We start from the raw sequence: 25,878 nt of genomic DNA, 5'->3' as shown, positions 1-25,878 counted from the left end.
ATACTAACACTCCTCAAGTTAAACAATTTCTAAGTTGCCTCGGTCATGCTGTTTTGTCACAGCAATAGACAAAAACTAAGAGAAAGCAGAATGAGCAAGTCAGGTGAGAATGTTATTCAGCAGTTTAATGTGTAGCTTTTGAAGAGAGTCTGATGGATCCAGATCTGTATCCTCAGCTTGCTGTGTATGACAGTCAAGCTCCTGCATGTTTCTGTGCCCCCTTTCCCTTCTGTTTCACTGGGATAACAACAGCACCTTTCTCTTCATGCTGATCTGACTACAATAGGTAACCCTGGGAGATCCTTGAGGTAGCTTGGACACGAAGACAGGAGATGGTGTCAGAGTGTGGCAGCTGCTGCCCTGGCCATTTCCCCTTAAGATCAGAAGCCTTCAAGAGCAGTGCCCTGCTTCCTCCCCGCAAGTCAACTCTGATGTCCCTGGGGAGTCCTGTGCTGCTCCTTTGGTTGAACTACCAAGCCTTCATCCTTCCAGGAGGATGTGTGTGTACTGAAGGGAGCCAGGTGTATGTGGACAAGGCAGCGGGTGTCCACTACCCCGGGCTGTATCAATCTGGTGAACTTTGCAGAGCATAGCATGCTATGTGGCCGTGGTGGAAAGAGCAGCCATCAGAGTCCAACCTCGCTTCTCTTAAAGTCTCTGGGGCACATTTTTTCCAGTTCCTGCTTGTATTGGCCATCTCTAGATGTTCACAGGACTGGAGAAGGGCAGATAAACCTCCTCGGGGAGGAAACAAATGTAATAGGAGGACCTGAGGGACCCTGGAATTAGGCGAGCATGTTCATCCTGCCTAGAATGCTGCCTGTACTAAGACAGCCCAACGCTGTTCCAACGTCTAAAACCATGACTGGTTGACCTGGGCCAGACTCTTGACTTTGAAAACTCAGGAGATCTGACTGCAACAGGCTAGGCTTCCTGTCTGGCAAGGTCCATCTGGAGCTAGAGTATCTAAGCCCCACTCCCCAGGTGTGTCCTTGATGGTGCTTTGGTGCTCTTGGCTCCTGATATCCCTGGCCAACGCATTCACCGTACTCCTATCCCGGCCTCTCAAGATGCCTAATCTGTGACTGCAGCCTCTCATATGTGTGCTGAGCAGGTTACCCAGAGGGAGAGGAAGTCTTATGGTTCCCAGCTTCTGGGGTGAGCCCTGATTCACGCCCCTGCCCCTGCCCCTGCCCCTGCCCCTGCCCCTGCCCCTGCCCCTGCCCCTGCCCCTGCCCCTGCCCCTGCCCCTGCCCCTGCCCCTGCCCCTGCCCCTGCCCCTGCCCCTGCCCCTGCCCCTGCCCCTGCCCCTGCCCCTGCCCCTGCCCCTGCCCCTGCCCCTGCCCCTGCCCCTGCCCCTGCCCCTGCCCCTGCCCCTGCCCCTGCCCCTGCCCCTGCCCCTGCCCCTGCCCCTGCCCCTGCCCCTGCCCCTGCCCCTGCCCCTGCCCCTGCCCCTGCCCCTGCCCCTGCCCCTGCCCCTGCCCCTGCCCCTGCCCCTGCCCCTGCCCCTGCCCCTGCCCCTGCCCCTGCCCCTGCCCCTGCCCCTGCCCCTGCCCCTGCCCCTGCCCCTGCCCCTGCCCCTGCCCCTGCCCCTGCCCCTGCCCCTGCCCCTGCCCCTGCCCCTGCCCCTGCCCCTGCCCCTGCCCCTGCCCCTGCCCCTGCCCCTGCCCCTGCCCCTGCCCCTGCCCCTGCCCCTGCCCCTGCCCCTGCCCCTGCCCCTGCCCCTGCCCCTGCCCCTGCCCCTGCCCCTGCCCCTGCCCCTGCCCCTGCCCCTGCCCCTGCCCCTGCCCCTGCCCCTGCCCCTGCCCCTGCCCCTGCCCCTGCCCCTGCCCCTGCCCCTGCCCCTGCCCCTGCCAGAATGAGCTGTAGCCACCCTCCATATTCCAAACAGATCAGGACAAGAGGCACAAGTGTCACTCTCCAAGCCACCTTCTTTATGCATCATGCTGTTACCGTTGCTTCACATTAATAGAGTGTGGAATTAAACATATGGATCTACAAAAATGCCTGCCTTGTGTGAGCTAGCTGGCTTAGGCCATTAATTACTGCTCCCAAGGATCTGGCTGCGTGCTGCATGCTATTACGTCCTTTGCAATTTTAATTACATTTGAATCAAAGCTTTTACATGGCCCATTTTAGGGCTTTCAGTTTAATTATCAGCATTAACAATATTCTGTTGTTGCTTTACAGAGCCCTTCTGGCCATTTGTCTTTAAATGTTAAGTATTTATATAAACGGACACCTCATGGTCCAGAATTTTAAGTGGCCATCCACTGAAGAATAATTACTCTCCCTCTTTCTTTCTGGCCGCTGTTTCAGAGCCAGGTTAAAGCTAGAATCAAATTAAGCTCAAGGCCTCAGTTTTTGAACAGTATCACTTTTTCTTGCATTTTTATTCCTGCCTTTGGATCTGAAAGTTCTAGAAATTTTTATTTCAATACAGATATTAATTTTTTAAGTTTCATGTAGATTTTATCTCTGGATTTAGAATTGTGTCTTATGAGCTATCATGATTTTATTGTTAGGCATCTCATATCCATTTTCTTTTTAAGAATACATATTCTTCATTTGTGTTATGCACGTGTGTGTGTGTGTGTGTGTGCATGCACACGTGTGTACGCACAGAGGGCATCTTGCAATCTTGCAGGAACTGGTTCTCTCCTTCAACCGAGTAGGTCCTGGAGATCAAACTCAGATTGCCTGACTTGACAGTAAGAGCCTTGACCCACTGAGCTATCTTGCTGGCCCTATGGTCATTTTCAGGGGTGCTTGTAAAGGTGGCTGCTGCCATTGTTTTGTAATCTAAGCTTTGACCTGGTTTGAAAGTTCATTTAGGCTTTTCTCTGCCTTGCCCCTACCACTGAGCAATCGTGTGGCTCTGTGCCAAAAACCATAGCTGGAGAGAAGAGCAGCTGGAGAGGACCTCGCTGGGGGCCGGGTGGTACATGAATGCCACCTGAAGCTTGTACTGAAAGTGTATGGTGATGCCTCTACCTGGACCGCTCATCCCAGCGCTGCTCAGCTGATGATTTAGATACGAGTATTCTCTCCAAGTGCAGTCTGTCACATTAACCGCCAGAGTCTGACATTCTTTGATATCAAAGACGCCTCACCTTGTACAGCAACCAAGCCCAGCAATCTAGAAATCTAGAGCAGAGTGAGGGGTTTGCTCTCAGCTTTGAAAAAACCAAGCTGGCTGGGAGTTCAGCCTGAGAAAGATCAATGGTAACCTGGTGCATTTGACAACCGGAAGAGCCCAGCAGAGCCAGCAGTTCCTTTTCTTTTCCTCCTTCTCCCAGGGCCTGCCACGCTGATGATGCTTCCTCTTGGCCTGCAACCAGGCTATGCTGCTATCAAAGGCCCCTCAGAACGAAGCTGCACAACATACAGCTCTCAGAAGGGTAAGACACCTCATCGTCAGCTTGTACCTCCACTGCTCCCCTAGTTGATCCCACAAGGGAAACCACAGAGCTCACTTAGTCACCTGAGAGACAATTCACTCTGTCCTCTGTGCATCCTTTGCAAGGGCAGAATTACATTCAGAACTGGCTCTCCAACCTCGACTGTAAGATAACAAGAGTCCCTGCACCTAGAACCTGAAGCAACATCCCCACACAGGCAGACCCTTGCTTTCAAGCCCAGAATGACCCAGGGACAGAGACTGTTTCATGCCTCACCGCAAACCCCATCATGACCCCTAATAACATTTGCAAACTGATAGCCAACACCAAGTCTGGGTGGGAGACTTTATTATGTTTCACAACATGAACATGGAGGAGGGTGGGTGCTACAGCAAACACCTCAGGTAAAGGAATCACTGGATGAGCAAACATGCCCACCCCGTCCTTGCATCCTCCTTCCTTGTGCGTGGGTCTCTCAGAGACTGGTCCTGGTGTCCCAACTTTACAAATCCAAAGTGTTGAAAGGAGACATGAAGAGTGGCGAAAACACCATCCACAGAATGGAAGCAGAGGGGACTTGAGAGTAGCTGATGAGAATCACATTACAGGACATCCGTTCCACTGTGTTATGACAGGGTAGAAGAATGAGCCAGGGGCTCAGCGTCCATTCTCTCTAGACACCCGTCATACGGGGCCCTCGGTGATCCCCTCCAGGGGCAAGCTGGGTGCACTGTCGGCCGTAGGCCTCTCCTCCTTCTTTAGTGAAGTGGGCACTCGGAGGCTGACATACGGTTTGTGGCACGCTGTGTTGGCCAGAGGAGGATAATGCTGTCTGTAGCAAATATAGGCAAAAATGAGGCCAATCACTCCTCCAACAAAAGAATCTAGTCAGGAGAGAGGAAGTGGGAACATGGTTATTCTTCCTTTGCACAGTCAGCCTGGATTTCCAGAAAGTTCTTTTTCCAATTGCCCTAAGATGCTGGATTGCTTTCAGTTTCTCCACCCCAATCGCCACCCACCTCCCCTGGAAGACCAAAGGAAAGAGAGCATACTCGAGGTGCAAGTCGTGGAGGTCTCTGCAAATGGCCATCATTCCTAGCACTTAATGCTAAAAACCAAGGTTTCAGACTAGTGAAATGGCTCAGTGTACAAGAAGCCTGTCAAGAACTGTGACAGCTAGAGTTCTATCCCCAGCACCTACAGGTAGATGGAGAGAACAGGCTCCACAAAGTCGTTCTCTGACTTACATGTGTGCCTCACCCCCTGTGCCCCACACACACAAATAATTTTTAGAAAATCAAGGACTTGACTCTACACCCCTCCCCCATACACACACTTCTTTAACTCACACCTGAGCATTGCACGAGCTCAGACTGGTAGTCTAGATTTTTTCAGAGTAACTGAACTCTGGAAGAAGAATCCTAGCCATCTCTCTCTTATCTGAACACCTCCAGAGAGGCTGACATTTATTTTTCCTAGGCCAGTCTTGCTGGAGTCTTTCCATCTTGCTGGTGAGCCACAAAACCCCAGCAGGTGTTCAGGTCTCTGCCTCACTGTAAGTGGTTTCTCTAGGATGAAATAAACCCTCAGAGGAACATGGTAAATAAAACCTTTAGCAGTCTTTGCAACTTGGCAAACTTTTTAGAGCTCTGTAAAAAGGAGCCTGACCCCTCCAAGGAGCTGTGGGTATCTCCAAGATGAGGTGGTGGTGGTGCAGAGAGATGGAACAGCACATTCACCTGTAGGCAAAGCTGGGCCTCAAACATGGCACTCAGCTGCTCAATAGAGACCCCATAAAGATGCTCTACCCATCAGCCCTCGGTGTGTGTGGTGCACACCCAAACTGTCTCTAAAGATTATTTCTGCCCAAATATCCTGACACAGTGTGGACCTCCCACAGTAAAAGAAATCTGGAGCTCAGGTCCAGTCACTGCTATGCTCAGCTGTCATCCTTTAAGGGTTCCATGTACACTCCGGTTAGAGGGTTCCACCTTTACTCCAGCTAGCTTGGTGACTTGTGCGCACTACCTACAGGCTGTTGGAAGCACCTCCATTTTCCCCAGCATTCCAGTTAAATTCTATCGCTGTGAATGAAACAGGCCAACATCTTGCTGCTCATAGCACAATTAGCAAATACCATGACCAAAAGCAATTTAGGGGAGAAAAAGGGTTTACTGCAGCTTATAGTTTCAGTCTATTGTCACGGGAAGCCATGGAAGGAACCTGAAACAGAAACCACACAGGAACATTGCTTGGTGGCTCAGTTAAAGACCTATGCTTGGCTACCTTTTTTTTTTTTTTTTTTTTTTTTTTTATATATATATATAACCCAGATTATTTGCCTAGGGAATGGTGTCACCCAGAGTAGGTTGGGCTCTTCTATATCAATTGGCAATCAAGACATTCCCTTTATTTCAGATACCCTTTCAGGTGACTCTAGGCTATATTAAGCTGACAGATAAAATAAACCAGGACACTATTACCCTGAGTCTGTAGCCCATGCTGGTCTAGGGGCTATGTAAACCCTGACAGGTTCATTCTAGGCCTGATAACCTTGTGACTTTCTGAGGTCCTGGCCTTCAGAATGCAACAGTGGGATAAAGGCTATGTCCACCTTGGGTCAGACACGGAATACCTGCTTCCACACTTCTCGGGATGCCAGACACTGTGCAGCCACCTCAGCTTAAGTCAAGCTAATTGTCTTCTCTTCCTGAGAGGCCATATTGAGCTGTTGTCAAAGCTTTGTATCTTTCTAGAAAATGAACCTCTCTGTGTAGCTGTGTCTGTGCTACCAGTCATTGCTGGTCTTCTGGTGCCTCTAGACCACCTTCATTATCAGAATAATTTTTTTAAAAATTCCCATTTTAAAATCTATTTAGTACATGGTTGTACATGTATGCACATGTATATGTGCATGCCACAGTTACTGTGTGTTAGAGGACAACTTTCAGAGGTAGGTTTTCTCCTTCCTTCTACGCTGTGGGATCTGAGGATCAAACTCAGGTCATCAGGCTTGGCGTCAAGCAAAGGTGCTGCACGAGGGAGTTTCCTGACCCTATCAAAAATTTTAAGGATGGGCACAAAACTTTGTATGTTTTCATAGCACTTTATTTTTAAATGAAGTATTTTTTAAACAAAAGATTAGTTAATTGTGTGTGTGTGTGTGTGTGTGTGTGTGTGTGTGTGTGTGTGTGTGTATGAGGAAAAATTATGGGGTTTGTTTCTTCCCTTCCACCATGTGTGTCCTAGAGAACAAACTTATTTGTCAGACTTGGCACCAGGTGCCTTTACCCACTGAGCCACCTCCCCAGCCCTTTGTAGCATTTTAAATAAACTTGGAAAATATGTGTCACCCAAAACCCTGTAAAGCAGTATATACTATGAATTCTTGAATGGGGCTTCAAGGCACAGGTAGGCATCATGGAATGAAGCAGCATCTCAAATGAAGAGTTTCCTCATATAATCTCTGAATATCAGTCCATAAAATCTCTGAATATCAGTCCATAAAACACACTCCAACCTTTTCTAGTTCAAGGTCTTTGAGCTGTACTATTACATTGCTTTATTATCTTGTCCAAGCTCAGGGAACATTCCCACCGGGTGTTATTTTTATGAGCATCTAAAATAAACTACAAAACCTAACCTGCATTTGAGCCATCGACTATCAAACGGACCAAAGAGCTAAGTCTACAAATGACAGAGTCCGGCTTCTGTACGACACAGCATTTCAAGAGGAGGGTCATTGACTGAAGCGCTCTAACAATTCCAGGCATGTGCTTCCTGGGCTCACTGATGTAGCAGCATGTAAGGAAATGGTAATGTCAAGCTAGTTCCTATTGGATGGAACAAGTGAGAGCCCCAAGGGCATGGGAAGCAGCAGGAACAAGATGGAGTCTTCTTTAAGCCACAGTCCCTCACAGATGTGTTTATTACCAAGGTGTGAACAAAAAATATCTTCCTTTATGGAGAGCTTGTCATCAAGGGCTCAAGTAGCTACTGCCGTTTTAATTAACTCACATTCACAACCTTTTGACAGATATCAAGCAAGGGACATGAAGGTCTTCACTAGAAGAAGAAGCCACTTAGGACTGAGTTTCCCCCAGGTATAGTAGCATGCTCCTGAAAGACTCAAAAAAAGAAATGGATCGCTCTCCATGCCCCTGGCATCCACATGCTGCAGTTTCCTTAATTAGCATTGATGTCAATCTTCCAGCCTCTAAGTTTATTGTATGTGTATCAGGAATTAGGCGTTGGAGTCAGATTTCTGACATCAGGCCTAATGAAGTGCAGAAGATCGTGCTACCCAGAGTTTACAGTCCTAGGGCTAAAGACAGAGGCTGTGTAACGATGGCTGAGCAGTGAGCTGCAGCTCTGATAAGCACCATGAATGATGGGGGGCCTGAGAGCTGACTCAGCAGTGTGGCCTGGGCTAGCCTGGAACACAGAGTTGTGCTGAGGGTATGACCCAAAGGTTGAGACCTAAGAATGAGCAAACGTTATATAGGGGAAGGAGAGGCAAGATAGGCACCTGTGGGTTTTCTAGGAAAAAGGAAAGAAATGCATAAAGCTGCTCCCCCAAAAAATGGAATAAAGGGGCTTGTCAGATTGAGAAACTGATGGTGGGGCCATCTAATAAAAGGGTTGTAGGACATAGGTCAACCATCTGGTTGGCATGAAGAGCATTTCTCACATTCCTATACAGTTCTGGTGAGCTCTCAGCATGGACCACAGTTCACTTCTCCTCTAGGGTGTATCATCTGTGCATCTTGCAGCCTCACGCCTTCCTTCCTGTTTGGTACCCATTTCCAACTCTGCCTGTCCAGTAGATGGCCCCTAGGCTCCTAGACAGCAAGCTCAGGTCCATTGCCTAAAAACTCAATAGTTTCTAATTTGTAAATGTTTGGCAAATGCGTACAATAAACAACATCTACAAAACACACTTAACTGTCAACACCAGCAGCCACAAATGGCCATGCATTCCATGGCGCCTAAAACAGGCAAAGCCAGAGACAGAAAGTCTGTCAGTGTTGCCAGGAGCAGGGGAGGGTGACTGCTAGTACTTTTATGATGGCTGCATTATTCTGAATGTGCAAACAGAACCCACTGCACTGTGCACTTCAAAGGGGAGAGATTTACAGTGCTAAATCAGAGTGCAGGAGCCTTTCTTTATAAAAAAAAAAAAAAAAAAAAAAAAAAAAAAAAAAAAAAGTGGGAGGAAACCAACAGTAGATGGTTTCCAATGGGACCAGAAACTGTGACTTTGAATCCAGCCTTTAAAATGCCCACAAACTAATCCTCATCTTGTGAGGTCAAAGGACAGGAAATGGCCCCACCAGGTCCTCCACAACCAATATGCTGAGCTATGTTGACCTGCTTCAATGAAACAACAGTATGAACAAAGGCTTCCTAACATCTTGGCAGGTTCCCTGGAAGAACACATCCATTCCTGTCACCTTGACAACATCCAACATCATTGCGTTAATTTTGACTTTGGAGTTTGTATGCCTTGGGCTTCATGACCTAAGACAGAAGAGCAAAATCCAACTCTGGAAAACGCAACAATTGCATCTGACCTTTTTGATTGTTTGGGTGATGATGATTATGATGATTATGATGATGATATGATGATTATGAACTATTATTATTATTTCCAGTGTTTCTCTAACGAGTAAGATTTCTGCCAACATACCTAGTAAACTGTAGGCTGGAGGCCATACTGCTTTACTGAGCCCACAGGCACAAGGAGGCATGACAGAATGAATATCTAAAATGGAAAAAAAATTAAATCTACTTTTAAGAGATAAGAGCTTACAGAAAATGTGGCTTATTATATTGAAATTAGTTGGATGAGTTCAGAGAAAATGGGAGTATCTGTGTCACCCTGCCACATCCCAGAAATATTGGCTTTTGATCCTTAGGGTGTAGTCAACCCAAGCAAGTGATAGAAGCCAGCATTATCTGTAGGGAAAAGTGCTTCTTACACAGGCAGTGTAAGCTACTCAGCCACTGCTTGGAATGTCGTCCTACAAGAGGAAGCAAGCTAAGTAAATGATGTTCTGGCTATGTAGTCTAACATAGAATCCCTCTCCCTGCAGTGAGCAGGGTAGTGAAAGGGGCCCACTGTGGAGTGGTTTCATTCTCTTGAAGCCCACAACTACTGGACCCAATAGCAAATTTCCTGTCTCATCTGGGTTCCTAGATGCTTCCTGTTTGTGTTTTTCTTCCTCTTAGTATGTTATGATGAACCTGTGTCTCATGCACTACTGGGACATTTTCTTCAGTCCCTAGACAACTTTCTCTCTTGTCTGATACAGCTGAGGATGTTAGCAGTGCGAAGAATAAGTACGACATGTAAGAAAGGAACATGCGTTAAGCCATGTACATGTTCGTATGCCCAATACTGAAGAGGTTGAGGCAGGAGGATCTTGAGTTTGATGCCTCTAAGATTGTCTAATAATATGGACAAAGGTTTCCTAACATCTATTGGCAGGTTTCCAGGAAGAACACATCCATTCCTGTCACCTTGACAACATCCAACATCATTGAGTTATAATATTAGTTCTGGGTTATAAAAACATTCTAGGGCAGCCTGAGCTCACAGTGAGACTGGCTAAAAAAAAAAAAAAAAAAGGCAAAATTTATTTAAAATCATTCACTTATTTAGCATATATTTATTGAGCTGACCTATGTCCTTTTAAAATTTCTGTCAAATTCCTAATCTTTATAACACTGAGAGGGATTATTGGGAAACTGGGTCTTACGGTTTTGACATCACTGTGAGACCAAAGAGATGACCTTGTATTTCTCATCTTTCTGCTACTGCTTCCTGAATGTTGGGATTACAGATGTGTGACACCACACCCAGTTTTTTTTTTGCAGTACCGAGGCTAGAACCTACTGCCTTCATGGCAGGCACACGAGAAGCCAGTGCAAAGGCTCCAGAGTGAGATGGGCCTGGAATGTTCAAGGAACAGCAAGAAGCCGCATGAGCAGGCAGGTCTGAAAAGTGGGATATTGCAGGTCACTGCAGGGTGTGGGCTGTGATGTTCAAGAAATAGAGAGAGTATGGATGGAGGATTCCTGCAGGAACTCATGGACAAGCCCACAGGCTCACTGGAGGCTCACTGGCTGCAGCAAAGGGACAGGGAAAACCAGCCAGGAACATTGCAGCATGGGGGGAGGAATTGAATTTTAGAAATACATTGAACATAAAAGTTTACAGAAAACCACAGGAAGCCAAGAAGAGAAGTGAAGCAAAGTACCCATGGATGTCTGGAGCAAGCAACGTCTTTCCCCAGGGAAACTGGGCAAAAGTTCTGCCTGTCTGGAGGCTACATAGAGGGAGGAACACCACAGGGCTTCAGACTGTTCCCACTCTACTGAGAACCAACATGGACATGTTGCTTATCGTGGACAGCTGGGCTCCGAGGTCCCTAAATAGCATGGAATGCTGTGAGTTCAGCCATACCACACAGGTAGCCAATGGGGGGCGGGTACATTCTTTTGGGGTGGACTACTCTAAACAGAGAGCAGCAGGGCCATAGTTTGTTTGGCTCAGGGCTGGTAGGTGTCTGGTGGGAATAACCATACAATTCTAAAAACCCCTTTAAAGTCCCTTTATTTAGAACACCAAAGGATTGCTTCTGATAGCCTAAGAGAGGTCTGTCTGGTGAAGTGTGTGTGTGTGTGTGTGTGTGTGTGTGTGTGTGTGTGTGTGTGTGTGTGTACCAGTGCTAATTTACCCAGGGATGATGAAGCAAAGCACATGTTATTTCCAGTCCTATCTATGGTTCTTCCCTGGCCAGGAATCACAAATACCCAAGAGTAAGAAGAGGCAGAAGCTGGCTTATGGCATGCTCTGTCCTTCTCAGCATCTGTTTTCCCAAAATGGGATTCTATAAATTTCTGAGTTCAAATGCTTTGTGTTTGTGGTTAATCACAAAGGTGAGCCCTGTTACCAGGCATGGGTCTTTGCCCTGGCACGACATGTGAATCTCTCTGGCTTCCAAATGGTCTGGAAGGCAGCCTAGCACAAAGACAAAGGGAACATCAGCTACACAGAGTTTTAGAATTGATCCAGCTAGCTCTTTCTGGGGAAGTTCCACTGAATATTTTATGTGTAGCCCTATCTATGACTATACTTCCATATTCCTCTCATATAGTGAAAAAATTTTTGTACACTTGTCTATTTAGGGTGGGCTAGGGAGGTAGAAATAACAAAAAACAAACATGCCATGTGAGATTAAGGGATATTGATTAGACATGATTATGTAATGAAGTAATTGGTTGTATTTCCATACAGACATCATTGCTTAAATCACACTGAAATGGAGTCATACAATCCCATAATAGTAATGATGCTAACTAACATTAATAATGAGAAGGACATGGAATTTGCTGATGCCTATTGGGGTTCCATATTGATTTTCACCTTGATTGATGGTCCCGCCAATGGTCACTGGGCAGCTTAGTTCACCACAGAGAAAAAAAAACCAATTTGTCTCAATCAAGCACCCTGCCTCTAATACCCACCTACACTGCAATCGCAGCCTGGCTTCGATGTGTTTGTCAAGCTTAAAGCCTTAGAGGTTTCCTCCATTTCTCCCAGAACAACTGAGGACTGAATAAACACAATTTCTCATTCCTTTCCTAGTGGCTTCATTATTCAACCACAGAGAAAATGGCAACAAGGCAGGCTAGGGTCAGAGAGGGTTGAAAAAGTTCACACTTCACCTCTTAGGTTGCCAGTACAGTTTCATTAAACAAAGATGAAGCAGGAGGTGGGGAGAACATAAATTCTGAACCTTTTAAAAAAGTTTTTGCATAGGTTTTCATACATCTCGGGATGAACATAAGCTCACTGTGCAGCCAAGGATGATCTTGAACCTCTGGTCATCCTGCTTTCCCCTCCCTAGTGTGAGAATCCTAAGCGTGTGCCTCCATACCCAATTTATGGAGTGCTGGGGATGGAACCCAGTACTTCATGCATTCTAGGCAAGCATGCTACCCATGAGCTATTTCTCTAGCCCCTTGAAGTTTTTCATTGTTTCCCATATCCAAGATGGCCAAATAAGAGTGGCAACTAAGTATTAGTTGCTTATGAACAGATCATGTGGCAAAAATGCATCTGCCACAAGTCAGCTGTTTGGGAAATGCTACACATCCTTTCTCAGTAACAGTGAACGAGGCAATGGGGGATACTGATGAGAATAGTGCATTTACATTTACCAATGACATTTGGGTTCATTATTGCATTCAGTCTATCGGAGTGCTTTGTGAAATGTTCAGATAGTATCATTCTATAGCAAAGGAAGAAACTGCAGTTCCCCAGGTAACAGGAGACATAATTCACTCAAGGCCATTTGGCCCATACCGTTCTTGCTGGGAAATTCCCTAACCCCTTAACCTTGTAGGCACGAACGAGGTGGGAAAACACTACTAAAGCCAGTGCTGCAGTGAAGACATGCCCCTGTTGCTGTTGGCTCAGGGACTCAGTCTTTCCTTTCTTCTTACAATGTGGTTTTCATGACACCAAGAATTTTGCTCAACTCGGTGGTAAAGATAAAAAACAAGGGAGGGCTGCAGCTACAACTCAGTGGTCCTTCCTTCACCTCCTCCGTTTGGCGAGCACTGGATGACCATGTGCCCCCTGTCTAAACTGTGCTTCGGTATCTCCTCCACACACCCCACACCATCTAACTCCAAAATGTCATCTCAGATACGTGACTCCCAAGACATGAGCTTCAGGAGGGCTGGGAGTAGATCGGAAGCTGGGAGGGAGCAGAAGAAACTGGCTCTTTACTGGTGACTGTCAGACGTGATTAGAAAGAACAGGCTCGCTTGTCAGCCATGCAGACCCCTGGACATCACACACGACCCCATTCTACTCCAAGATAGAAGTCCAGGACTAAGTGGATGTGGAGGAAGCTGATTGAGGTGGTATGAGGATGCCATTGTGGGAAGTACCACCCTTTGATTCTGCTGTCCCTGGAAGCCACATCTACTCTGGCTGTCACTTCTGTCTCTGCTCCCTGTCTATTATAACAGGCGGTGATTCTCTTTCAGGCCAACTATGAGCTGCAGTTTATTGGCAGAGGCATGGTAGGGTCAGTCACATGCCAGGGACAAACTTCTCATTTGTTTGTGATTTAGGTTTTAAGGACTTTCCTAGGACTGATGCACAGAAGCAAGATTTACCCTTGCCTTAAGACAGTAAGTTTCAGGCTCGCCTTGCAATAAAGACAAACCTTGTCCCAGCCTTGTGATAGAGGCAAGCCTCATCTCATCTGTGTTAGGTGTTAATTCCTACCCAAGCCTTGAGACAAAGCCAAGCCTTACTCCAGCCCTGATACAGAGGCAAGCCTCACCCCAGCCTTGAGATAGAGGTTAGCCTTGTTCTAGCCTTGTGGTGGGTACTAAGAATATTAGTGAAGTTGGGTCCCTGGGCTGTACATACCCTTTGGCACTGCCTCTGTGGTGAGAAATATGTCTTTGGGGACTAGATTTACAATAAGAAAGGAGCCAAAAACAACTTGGCACTGAGTCTGAAGACTGATCCAGCAGAGAATTCACATTTGGGTCTGAGGCCAGGGTGACTACAATGAAGATCTGACATCCTGGGAGGACTTGAGCAGTCTTCTTAAGAACAAATGAGAAGAAAGAACTCAGCAGGAACAAGATGAATACCAGGACACACTTGAACAGACCTGTGTTTTATAACCATATCTTGTCCAGCTTTTGACAATGGGGACTCAGTTCTTCCCAATTCAATGAATGCCCAACATCCATCCCTGGAAGAAGGGAGGGGCCGCTGTGAGGACTGCTCAGGACTCACCTTGCCAATGATGCTTGTAGTCACACATGCGGGACAGGGCGATCATCATGGCACAGTACAAGGGCAAGATGGCAGCACAGAGCCTCCAGCTCTTCCCCCGCCCACTCTCTGTGAAGCAGTGCAGCTTGCCAGCCAGGTAGAATGTTGTGAAACCGAGGCCCGAGAAGGCAACTGCCAAAGAGAAAAAGCAGGCATTACCCTAGCAGGTGAGGAGCAGTGGGAACTTGGTGTATCTCAGGCTTCCTGTCTGTCATCTTCATACCCTGAGGCCAAGGCTAAGAGGAACCACGCAACTTGTAGGCAATCTGTTCTCCTGTCACAGCTATTCTAGAACAAACATTCAACCATGAGAATGACCTTCCAGCTCTGCATGGGCCCAAAGCCTATTCTGTGTCGTTATTCTTTCACTCACTCACTCACTCACTCACTCATTCAACAAAGGGTTAATGATTCTTGTGATGGGTGATCTTGGTTGTCAACTTGACATACCTGGGTCAATGAAACCTCAATTAAGTATCTGCCTTCATCAGACTGACCAATGGGCATATCTATAGGGCAATTTCTTGAGGGCTAATTGATGGAGGGCAGTATCATCCCTAGGCATGGGAGACTGGGCTATTTAAGAAAGGTAGTTGGACATGAGCCGGGGAGCAAGCCAATCAGTTCCTGCTACAAATTCCCTGGCTTCTCACCATGATGGACTGTAACCTATAAGATGAAATATATTTTTTTATTCCCCAAGTTGCTTTTTATTTTCAGAGGGGTTTATCACAGCACAGAAATGATAGCTAGAACAGCTATCCAATATATACTAGGCACACACACTTTAAAGAGGAGAAGAAAAAGATGAGCAGGACATGCTCTCTGCTCTCACAGGACTTGGGGGCTGATGGAAGAACATGGCCGTTCTGAGAGACTATGTTAGAATATATTATATACAATAAGAAAAAAATACACCTAGGAAAATAAGAAACGTTTTTGCTTACATTAGAAGGGTCAGGACAAGTAAGATGACTGCAATAATTTTTTGGTGTGGTTCGAGACAAAACATGAAAATACTAAAAAGAAGTGGACTTGATAGAGAAGCCACTCATGGCAAACACCTTGAAATCTTTTTAAATTATAAAATTGCTCTATTTTAGAAATGCAAAGACTTAAAACCATGGAGTTTGGATATAGTATACGTAAACTGGCAAGCTTTCATCCATCTATTTATGGCCATATGAATGGATCTGGAAGTCACTCTAGTAAGTGAAATAAATGTGCCCAAGAAAGACAATTCTAGTTTTGTTTCTGTTGTTGTGATGAACATCCTGAAAAAAAAAGCAACTTAGGAAATAAAGGGTATATTTACTTACAGTTCCAAGTTCCAGGTCCATCACTGTGGGGGAAGTCAAGGCAGGTGAGCAAAGCATAAGATGGATAGCCAAAAGTAGAGAGAATAAACGCATGGACCCTTGCTTTCTTACTCTCAGATAGCGTTCTCCTTTCCTATACTGTTCATGATGTCTAGGGAATGGTACTGCCCACAAGGCGCTGGATCTTGCATAATTTACCAATTAAGACAATCTTGCCCATACATACACATAGGCCAACATATCCTATAAAATTCCTCATTAAGAATCTCTTTCCTAGTGATTCTAGATTGTATCAAAGCAACAATTAAAACTAGTAAGCACAGAGGAAAATGCCATACATTTTCACTCATGCGAGAACTAAAACTCTGATCTCACAGCAGAGTAAAACAGTGGTCACTAGTGTCTAGAATGGATAACTGGAATAGAGAGAGCTTGGGTCAAAGACATCAAAGCAGTTTATTAGGAAGGCTTGGTTCTAATGCTCTGTAGCACACAGGGTTTCTGTGACCTATGGCATCTGTTGTGTATTTCAGGATCAATGAAAGTATCCAAAGGTCCCTACACAAAATGGTGTCTGAGGAGATGGAAATGCTAACTACCTTGGCTTGATCATTCTGCATTGTTTGCAAGTATCAAACTAGCAAATTCCTCCCTATAAGTAGGTATAAATATTGTTAATATTAAAATATGTTTAGAGAATTGATGCTGGAAAAAAAAAAAGAACAGAGTTTAATTCAGTGAGATTTAAGCCCTCTGAGGGCTTAAAACAATGGTACCCAACTCTGGATACACACAGAGTCTCCTTTAATGGATAGGAAACTACTGGTACTCAGGTCCTATTGCCAGACAACCTGTAGTGATCTGGCATGGTTCCTAGATTAGATGTGTCTGTTCCTGGGTGCAGGCCTGTGTGCCATATCTGAACTTCCCTGTGGTTATAATGGCTGCCATGACTGAGCTCAGAGGTTTTTCTTGAGGCCAGCTACTGCAGCTGCCCATCTCGGGAGGGCAGACTTACCAAACCTTTATCTTGATTGGAAGGTACTTCTAAAGATGAGAGCTCCTATACACTCAGCCCACGCAGTGACTTTGGGAGAGCAGCTCTGACAAATACTTCATCAGTACACCAAGAAGTCCAAGGACAGTGGACAGCCTGCAGTGCAGTGTGGGCATCACGAAGGAGGTTCTTATAAATCCAGACTCACTCTCAGGCTGGTTCCAGGCCCATGAGTGACAACTGGCTTTTCACAGTATCGCTAAAAGGATCTGTACGAACACTGCAGTATGAGAAGCCCTGGCCTAAAACACATCCAACATCTTTTTAGGGGGTCTTTAGGTCAATCTCAAGGAGATAGCATAAATTCTGAGTGGGGGGGGGGACTAGAAATTTTCCTGTTTAAAGTTGTTCACAAATGTGGAAAACTAAAAATGATTAATTAAAGGCACAAATAACCCAGCTGTGACACCTCCAACAGGGTCACAGGGGCGGGGGGTGCAACATGAAAACCCAGATTATATAACAATGTTGATTGAAGAGAGGAGGACTCAACAGTAGGTTTCAGGCCAGCATAGCTATCCTAGCCTTCAGCTTTTCCAAATCATCTCTGGAAAGTGTGGAGTTACTTAAAAGGGATGTTGGTGATGAGCATGAACTCGCAGCTAAGTAGGTCGCCCTCAGCAGCCGAAGCAAACAAGGTTACAGTGGATCCCCACTGAAGCAGAGGTAAGAAAACACACACGCAAGCCGTATGTGTGCACTGGAGTTTTTCTCCTTATGAGCAGCATTCCAACAGCAAACACATGTTGAGGATTAAGCTTAGCCTAAGAAGATATGAGACATGGCTCCGTCCAGCATGGCATGCTAGGATGATAGAAGGGTATTAACGACTTCCATAGTGTTCTAAAAGGGGAACCATTTGGGTACCATCCTAGCTGGTTCAATAACTTCTTAATTTCTACCCACATGCACTGGACTCCATCCTTCCCATTCATTTCCAGTCTCCCAGGAGGTACAGGAGTGGGAAGGCTGGTCAGCTCATTCTTATTGGCTCTGGCCTTATCCTGAGTTCTTACAGAAGGAATAAAATGGTCTTTATTGAGGAGAGACAGCTTAACAAGTCTATCCACCTAATTACCCTAAGTGTGAGGAGCAGAAAAGTATGGTCCTGGGGCTCTCTTGGGCTATGGATGGAAGTTTCCAGAACCAGAGAGGAGGCAGCTCAGAGCAATGCCAAATTGTCATCTCTCAGGAAAACAAGAGTATTTAAAAAGCTAAGGAACACCATGTGGATGATGATGAGAATGCATACTTCCCACATAAAAATGTCTTTACGACTTCAACACAGATGCATCATCAGCTCAAGTTACCAATTCTACCTGCACTTTAGTATCTTCAAGAAATGGAGAAGGAAGGAGATGCCTGGTTAGCAATGAGGTTCCAAGCTCCCCCTGCCTTCTGTCACCCAGGAGCTCTCACAAGGCAGTGCTAGCACCAACTCTGGCCTCAAGGGCTTTACACCATTCTTTAGGAGGCAGGTAAAGTCCTCTCTCCTGCCCAGTGGGAGGCAGCACAGCCTCTCCCAAGCAGGGAGGCCTTTTCCTCTTTGCAGAGGATTTCCTTTGTCAAGGTAGAGAGCAATTCTGGAGGCCAGGAGAACTGCAGCAGCCAGTTTCCTTTGACAGGAGCTACTGGCCTGAGGGCACTGCATGCTCTTACTTTTCTAGGCAACAATATAAAGCCCCAATTTCATGCTAAACCTCATGCTTGTCACTTTCTTGCTGACATTTATACAGATTTGGCCCAGTCTTCTGTTTTCTGACAACAAACTCAGGGAAGGGATTCCTTCTGGCCTGACAGATACAACTGAGCATCACACGGTTCTGGTTCTTTGCTCCTTTGCCTTTTCATTAACCACTGAGTCTAAATTAGACCCACCAAACTATGGTTGAATAAATACCATTCCTTATGAGACAAGGGGTTTGGCACCAGGATTCAATAATGTTCTATGAACCATTCTGCTCTGAGATCCTGAATCATAGATTCAAATTCAATGAGGAGAGCAAGTAAGAAATTCATTAAAGACAAATTCTCTAACTCCAACCAAACTACACCCTAATTTCTTCTCAAAGGAACACACTCAGTGGAGCTGCTGGGGGCTCTTCATCCCACTTTGAAACTAGTTAGATGATGGCCATTTGCACTGAGAGTTGATTCTCTGTCTTCCTTTAAATGGATCACTACTTTCTAACATGACGAAGAAACAAAACTGAGACAAGAATGTAGCAAGGCAGGTAGAGTGCTTGCCTGGCATGCATGAGGCCCTTGTCCACCTCTTGCAGCATATAAGCCAGGCATGGAAGCACAGACTATAATCCCAGCACTTATGTAATGATGGCAGGAGACAGAAAGATCAGAAGTTTAAGGTTATATTCAGGTGCACATAGAGAATTTAAAGCCATCTTGGAAACATAGGAGACCCTATCTCAAAAGAGGAACAGGGGAGGAGAGGAAGGGAGAATGCAACCCTAGCTGAGAAATGAGCTTTCAAATTCATAGATACTGCATTTGTCCACTTTGGAAGATGGAATTATAGGAGAGATAAATATATATATTTGTTAGCATTAGCAAGAATAGAAATATGAACAGACTATCCCCCCCCCCCAAAAAAAAAACCAGTGAAGTGAGGGAATTCTAAGAACCTGATTTTTCTGGGTAACAAATTCACTCACAGGCATCCTAGAATTTGGAACACATGTATGGGTGCTTGCACACACACAGCTCTTTACCACAGATGGGAAGGAAGTAGGCATGGTGATGTGCAAGAAAAGCCTTGTGACTTTTGCTTTCAGAGACTGCATGCTTTCTTGGCTGGAAGGAGTTAACGGTAAATATTGACAGGAGGATCTGCCTGATAGCAGCAAAGATGCTCTTAGCTAGGAAGAAGGCAAAAGTGAGATTGTCTCACCTTGTTTCAAGAACATGAGAGCTCACACTTGTTTTCAATGACAAAGACAAAGGAAATGGTCCAGGAGGTGTTCCAGGCCCATCCTGTGACAGGCCTGCCTGCCTCCCAACTGATTCTGGGTAGCGATCACTCATCCCTTTCCCTGAAATCCAGATGAATGAGCAGAGATTTGCAGCTCTTCTCTGGCAAAGGAAAGTCCATTTACTGAGCCCTCTTATGTCCATCATGTGGCTTACCTTTCTTCCTCAGTTGACTCTTAAACCAAGTCTCACCTTAAAGATTTAAGTAGTGAGAAAACTGGCACTGAAGAAAGTTCTTCAAAAAGCAGTTTGTTCTTCTTATAAGTGAGACCAATCCTAAGCTTCAGGTGGAAGCTCACAGACTTCAGATAGCCAAAGCCAACTTAAGTTAAAAGGACAACACTGAAGGTACCATAATACCTAATTCAAAGTTATATTATAGAACAATGAAAACAAAGCCAGCATGGTGTTGGAACAAAAATGGACACATTAGTCAATGGAATAGAACAGAGGGTCCACGTTAAACATACACACAGCTGGCTACAGTCACAAGATCTTTGACAAAGATGTCAAAACTTACACTGAAGAAAAGAGTCTCTGTGAGAAACGGTGAAGGGAAGCTGTTATCTGCACACAGAAGAATACTAGATCCTCATCTCTCACCAGCTCAATACAATTCGATACGAACGCCAATTCAAAGTAGATCAAAGATCTCAATCTAACATCTGAAACTTCTAGGGGAAACACTTCAAGATAGAGGTCTAGGTAAGGGCTTTCTGAAAAGACACCAAGAGCTGGGGAAATAACAGCAAGCTTTAAAAAATGGACATGAAAAGTTTCTGCACATCTAAGGAAGGAGCTGAGTTCTGTCAAGCCTACAGAATGGGAGAAACTCTTTGCTGGCTACACAACTGAAGAAGATTAGTAACTAGGCTACATAGTAACCCCAAAGCCACAAACAACCCAATCAATAAATGGCACAATGAAATGAATAGATAGACCCCCAAAGTACACATGGCTAAGAAGTATATGAAAAATGTTCTATATCCTTAACTATCAGTGACATGCTAATTAAAACTGTACTTTCCATCCAGTAAGAATGGCTATTCCCAAGAAAACAAGCACTACAAGGACTGATGAGGATGTGGGTGACATGGAGTCCCTTTATATTGCTAGTAGGAAATTAAATTAATCCAGCCACTGTGGACACTGTAGAGATCACTGAAGAGTTTCCTCAAAAGACTAAATATGGGTCTGTCATATGTCCCGGCTTCACCACTCTTGGTATATGTCCAAAGGACTCTTAAAGTCATCATATCATAAAGATGCCTTCGAAATTACATTTAATGCAGCTCAGCTCACGATAGTCAAATTATGGGATCTGCCTAGATGTCCATAAAGAGTACACAGATAAAGAAAAACGTGGTCTCAATACACAATGGGGATTTATTCAGTCCTAAAGAAGAATGAAATTATGTAATTTTCTGGAAAATGGATATAACTGGAGACCATCATATTAAACAAAACAAGCCATGGACTGGAGAGAAGGCTCACTGGTTAAGAGCACTGACTGCTCTTCCAGAGGTTCTGAGTTCAATTTCCAGCAATACATGGTGGTTCACAACCATCTGTAATGGGATCTGATGCCCTCTTCTGGTATGTCTGAAGACATCTATAATGTACTCATATACATAAAATAAATAAAAATATCTTTAAAAAAACGCAAAACAAAACAACAACAACAACAAAACCAAGCCAGACTCAGAGAAATAAACATCACATGTTTTCTCTCATTTGTGGATGTTAGATCTTCTATAGATACACCAAATTATTGATATATTTGTCAACAAAGCAGATAGGATACTGAGAGAAAGAAGGAGGGGGTGAGGGAGGGAAAAGAAACGGAGAATGTTGGGTGAGTAGAGCCCATTCGCATGACACCCTTGGAAGAGATTGTCTCTATGAAACTGTGGGAAAGAAAACTGTGAAAGAAAAAATATAAAGACAATGAACAATGGAAATTGAACTTACGTGACATTAAGAGATGTAAGAACCAATTAAATCATTATAGGTCACCATACCCAAGATGTCATTGATTTTAAGATTTATTGTTGTTTTGTGCCATATAAAGAAGAAATACTGACATCTGCTTTCTTATCACATTGACTGCAAGATGTGCTCAAACCTTAGCTAATTAAAGCTATCTTGTAACTAAAAAAACCAAATGAGACAAGAATCAGGGAATCACCCTGCCTTTCCTGTTGCATTTTAACTTTTTCTAATAATAATAAATTGCTCAGGCAAGCATCATTCAAGACACTGGAGATAGAACTGTGCTTTAATGAGGCAATCTGTGTGAATTTTCTGTCTGATTCCAAGAGCTGGGAATTCCTTTCCCAAGAGGAAGGAGGGCATCACTTGGTATCTGAATGGCAATGTTGAAGGGTGTTCTGCAGAGGCTGAGAACAGCTGGACAGGACCACACAAAGCCAAGGGCACAGGTGACAAGCATGCTGCCGCTGCCTCATAAGGACCAGTGTGGTAGTGAGAAGAACAAACCTGGTTACCTTACCTTCTTAGAACAACAATGCATGGTCCTGTTCAGCACTTTGCTATTCCTCTCTAGGCTTCAGTAATGAGAGGCTCGGTATGTGCACACTCACAAACACACCAAATAAGCAAATAATGTAATTGAGTAAATTAAAAACCTTTAAAATGTGATGTCCTGCCACTCTGAGATCTCACCTGGTCCTGCTTCCAATGTCAACGGTGTTTGAAGAGACCTTGAGCCTAAGCTTCCTTCTCTTCTCCCTCCTGGGGAAAACAATCCCCTGATAGATCTCAGGTCATTGTTCTAAGTTAAGCAGGTAATATGTGGCTAATACTGCACTTATTATTCCAGGAAGCTCTATGAGTAAAGGAGGAACGGGCTTTCAGGAGCGTTGAGTGTGTGCAGTACCCAGCTCCATCGTCGAGTCCTGCATGAGTTTGCCTTCTGGGGACGAATGCCTCTTCATTTCCACATTTGCACAGTAGGATCAGTGATAGGTGAGTCTCTACACTATGTGAGGACTACACACCAGAAACTTTGAAACCCTCAGCACAGGTCTGGGAAGCCAGGGCTTGCTCATTTCTTATCACTGGCTGTGGCATCCATTGTCGCCTCAGCTCTGTGAAGCCCCCTTTTGAAAGAGAAGCTTTAATGGACTCTCCTTGCAGCCTCCAGCTCCTTGGTCACATAAATACAAATCCACTTAGAGAGAATTCCAGGGTCAGATTCCAGGGCTCTTCTCAGCCCCAGAGGCTCTCAGGAGATGTTAGCAAAATTAACAAACTTGAAAACAGGAAGAAAAGAGGTGGTAGAGAGGTTTTTCTTCCTCTCATTGCAGGAAGCCCATGCCTCTCCGATGAGAGGGCCAGACATGCTTATGCCAAGTGACTCATTCCAAAAGGCATCTCCTAGAGTTCTTGGAAATAGTTCTATGTATTGGAGCCTACTTGAATCACAATCAAATTCTCTCCCCCTTCTTCATTCCTTCTTTTCTTCCTTTCTCTCCCTCCTCCCTCTATCCTCTCCCTCTGATTTTTTGGGGCAGGTTCTTATGTAGCCTAAGCTGCTTTAAACTATGTATCTACAGACAACTTTTAAACCCCAATTCTCTTGCCACTATTTTCCAAGAGCTAAGATTATAGGAGTGTTCTGCCACGTCTGCCTTTATATGACCACTTTCTCAATTTAATTCCCTAGTTTCTCAACTCATAGACTAGGTCTAGCAAGATACAAAAGACCTGGCTTCTGCCCTGGGGAAGTTATATTGAAGAAAGGGAAACTGAAATAACACAAGAAATTGAATGGAAGAAAGACTGGGAGACAGGGAAAGGCTGAGGACGTGCTTGGCTGCTGGGAGTCCAGGGTTGAAAGCAGCCAACCTTTCAGAGAGCTGCTTGTGGAGTCCAAGGATGGGCAGAAGGGCCAACAGCTTCCAGGAGAACCACTTAATCTAGCATCACTATTGTGCCCAGTCCTACTGTAACTTGGGCCATGTTCATGTTTTGTTGATATCCCTGGGAGGCTTGTTCTTTTCTTAGGAGAGGCAGGAGGTAGATTTTGGAGAGGAGAGAGGTAAGGAGGACTTCAAGGAATGAAGGGAGGAGAAGGTTCAGTCAGGATATATTTTATAAGACAAGAATAAATAAAAATTGTTTAAAAGATGCAACAAAACCTGAGGCTGTTAGCTGTTTGCTAGTGCAAATGTGGTGAGCCAAACCCTAAGCATCCTGGGGAAGCCAAAGTGAGCCTGAGACTGCTAAAGCTCCTCTCGTCCTGTCCTGTCCTGTCCTGTCCTGTCCTGTCCTGTCCTGTCCTAAATGACGCAGACAACCACCCTGGACCACTGACAGAGGCAGAGTCAAGTAGACCTGGTGGATACAACCTGGCTGTATTCCTTTGATGGAATGTTCTTAGGACTTGCTTAAGTTCATGCAGTTCCTACACTATTTCACGTTCATTGATAAGCTACTTCATCTTCCTATGCCTTAGATCTGAGAATCCCATGTTTCTTTATGTTCTATAGCTTCCTCTGAGCCAAATGAAGGGAGCTCACTTTGTTCCTTGAGTCTGGCCCAGATTCTGAGCACTGAACTCTGGAAAATAGAGAGGGCATTGCTCTTTTAGAAGCTCAGGGAGATTCTGAGATCATCTTCACAGTAGACAGAGAATTAATCTCTCTCTCTCTCTCTCTCTCTCTCTCTTTCTCTCTCTCTACACACACACACACACACACACACACACACACACACACATTTTCTAGAGGGTGAGATGTGGTCAAGAATGCAATGCAGACCCAGCTCACTTCCTCTCACAGGTACCTGGAACCCATGCATTTGCAAGCCTGACTCCAAAGCTCTTCCCCTCTGTTGGGTACATCATTATCTTCTTCTTTTGCAAAATCTTCCCTTATCATCAGGTCTGCATCCTTTCTGTCAATGTCTATAGTTGCTGAGAATCCACCAAGTATGCACGTAAGAGCTGGAGAGACTCTTCAGTGGTTAAGAGCATTGGAAAAGGAAAACAGAGCAGATGGTACCCATCCTGGGTCAAAGTTCTAGAGGCATCAGTCCTGAAAACAGGCTTGGTCCAGAAGAGGAAGCATAAGCAAAGGATTAAGGATTTCTTTTTAAACAAGAGAATCCACCCTGTCTTCTCTCACCCACCCCAGGGATTGCTGAAAGATGCTTGTCAGGACTCTCTCTGAGGCGTGGGTGACTAGTTGGAAAGATGGGAAGTGGCTTTGCATATCAGAACATCCCCATCTACAGCAGGTCTGAAGCCTCAAGACAACTTCTTCCCTTTCAGCCTGGATGATATGTCACAATGATTTGAAACATAATATAAGACTAAGCCTTCAAAGGGGAGAAATTACCTTTCCCATTATGCCTTGAGGGGAGCTGATAAGAGCCTGGGCAGGGTTCCCATAAAGATAATATTTTAATGGAAAATGCTTTCATTCCACTTCCAAAGGCCTTGGCATAACATAAATTTGACAATGGGGTCTGCATAGTAATGTGCATGCTTGAGAAGGGCCAAAAGGCAGTAGATTTTGACTTGTTCCATGTGCTTATCTGATTTCTTCTACTTGGATGGGGGAGCTTTGGCTACAGACATCTACAGAGTCACAGTGGCTGCCATTGCCTGCTATTCTCTAAAGATAGCTTCTACCTATCTGTCTTTTATCCAGTATTATAGTGAGACAAGAGATAGCATCCTTCTGGCAGTAAGGGCAGGGCTCAGAATGGATCATGGACCAATCACATAGCATAGCCTTAATCATGTTACATCTTCCCGAAATGGATAAGTAATTCTCTGGTTGGTCAAAGGAGCATGTGTAGGGTTCTCCTCACTGCTCAGCCCACAATGTATTCAAAAGTGACCAATGTCAACTAAGAAGACCTTTATCTACATCCAGTTCCTGTCATAAAATCCATAAAGGATTACCAGGCAGGCAATATGGCTGTATTCCTCCCTGGGAACCCCTCCCACTCTTCTGAGTTTTTCTTACTTCTTCTTAATAAATCTACACATGCTCTTCTCACTCCCTGTCTGTTTCCTTATCTCCTGTGGCATGAAATAAGGAGCTCAGAAGCCATGATTTAGGGTAGCTTTGCTGACCACAATAGTCTCTTACCCCAGCTTCTTGAGTTATACCCCCAAGAATAGCTCTGCCACTCTCAAAGAACCCACATAGGTAGTACTTGTGACATGATTTGTTAGGGAAAACAAGCCATTAACCCCACTCAGCC

General features: G+C 45.1%; 1 protein-coding gene across 3 annotated transcripts in view; it reads right to left on the bottom strand.

Annotated features, from left to right (window-relative positions):
- Nucleotides 1-3,732: 3,732 nt before the first annotated feature.
- Plpp4 (phospholipid phosphatase 4) overlaps nt 3,733-25,878 on the bottom strand; it is a 124,944-nt gene continuing 102,798 nt past the window's right edge. For all 3 annotated transcript variants that reach the window (XM_076911425.1, XM_034510478.2, XM_076911427.1), the window contains 2 exons: nt 14,236-14,406; nt 3,733-4,285 (listed from right to left, as the gene is read on the bottom strand). In XM_076911425.1, coding sequence (XP_076767540.1) covers nt 4,086-4,285; nt 14,236-14,406 — 371 coding nt within the window. In that variant the 3' untranslated portion in view covers nt 3,733-4,085. The remainder of the gene's footprint in view (nt 4,286-14,235; nt 14,407-25,878) is intronic.

The sequence above is a fragment of the Arvicanthis niloticus genome, chromosome 1 (assembly GCF_011762505.2).
Source record: "Arvicanthis niloticus isolate mArvNil1 chromosome 1, mArvNil1.pat.X, whole genome shotgun sequence".
In the NCBI taxonomy this organism is placed as follows: domain Eukaryota; kingdom Metazoa; phylum Chordata; class Mammalia; order Rodentia; family Muridae; genus Arvicanthis; species Arvicanthis niloticus.
Note: the sequence above shows the minus strand (reverse complement) of the source record. Positions and strands in the feature narration are given on the sequence as shown.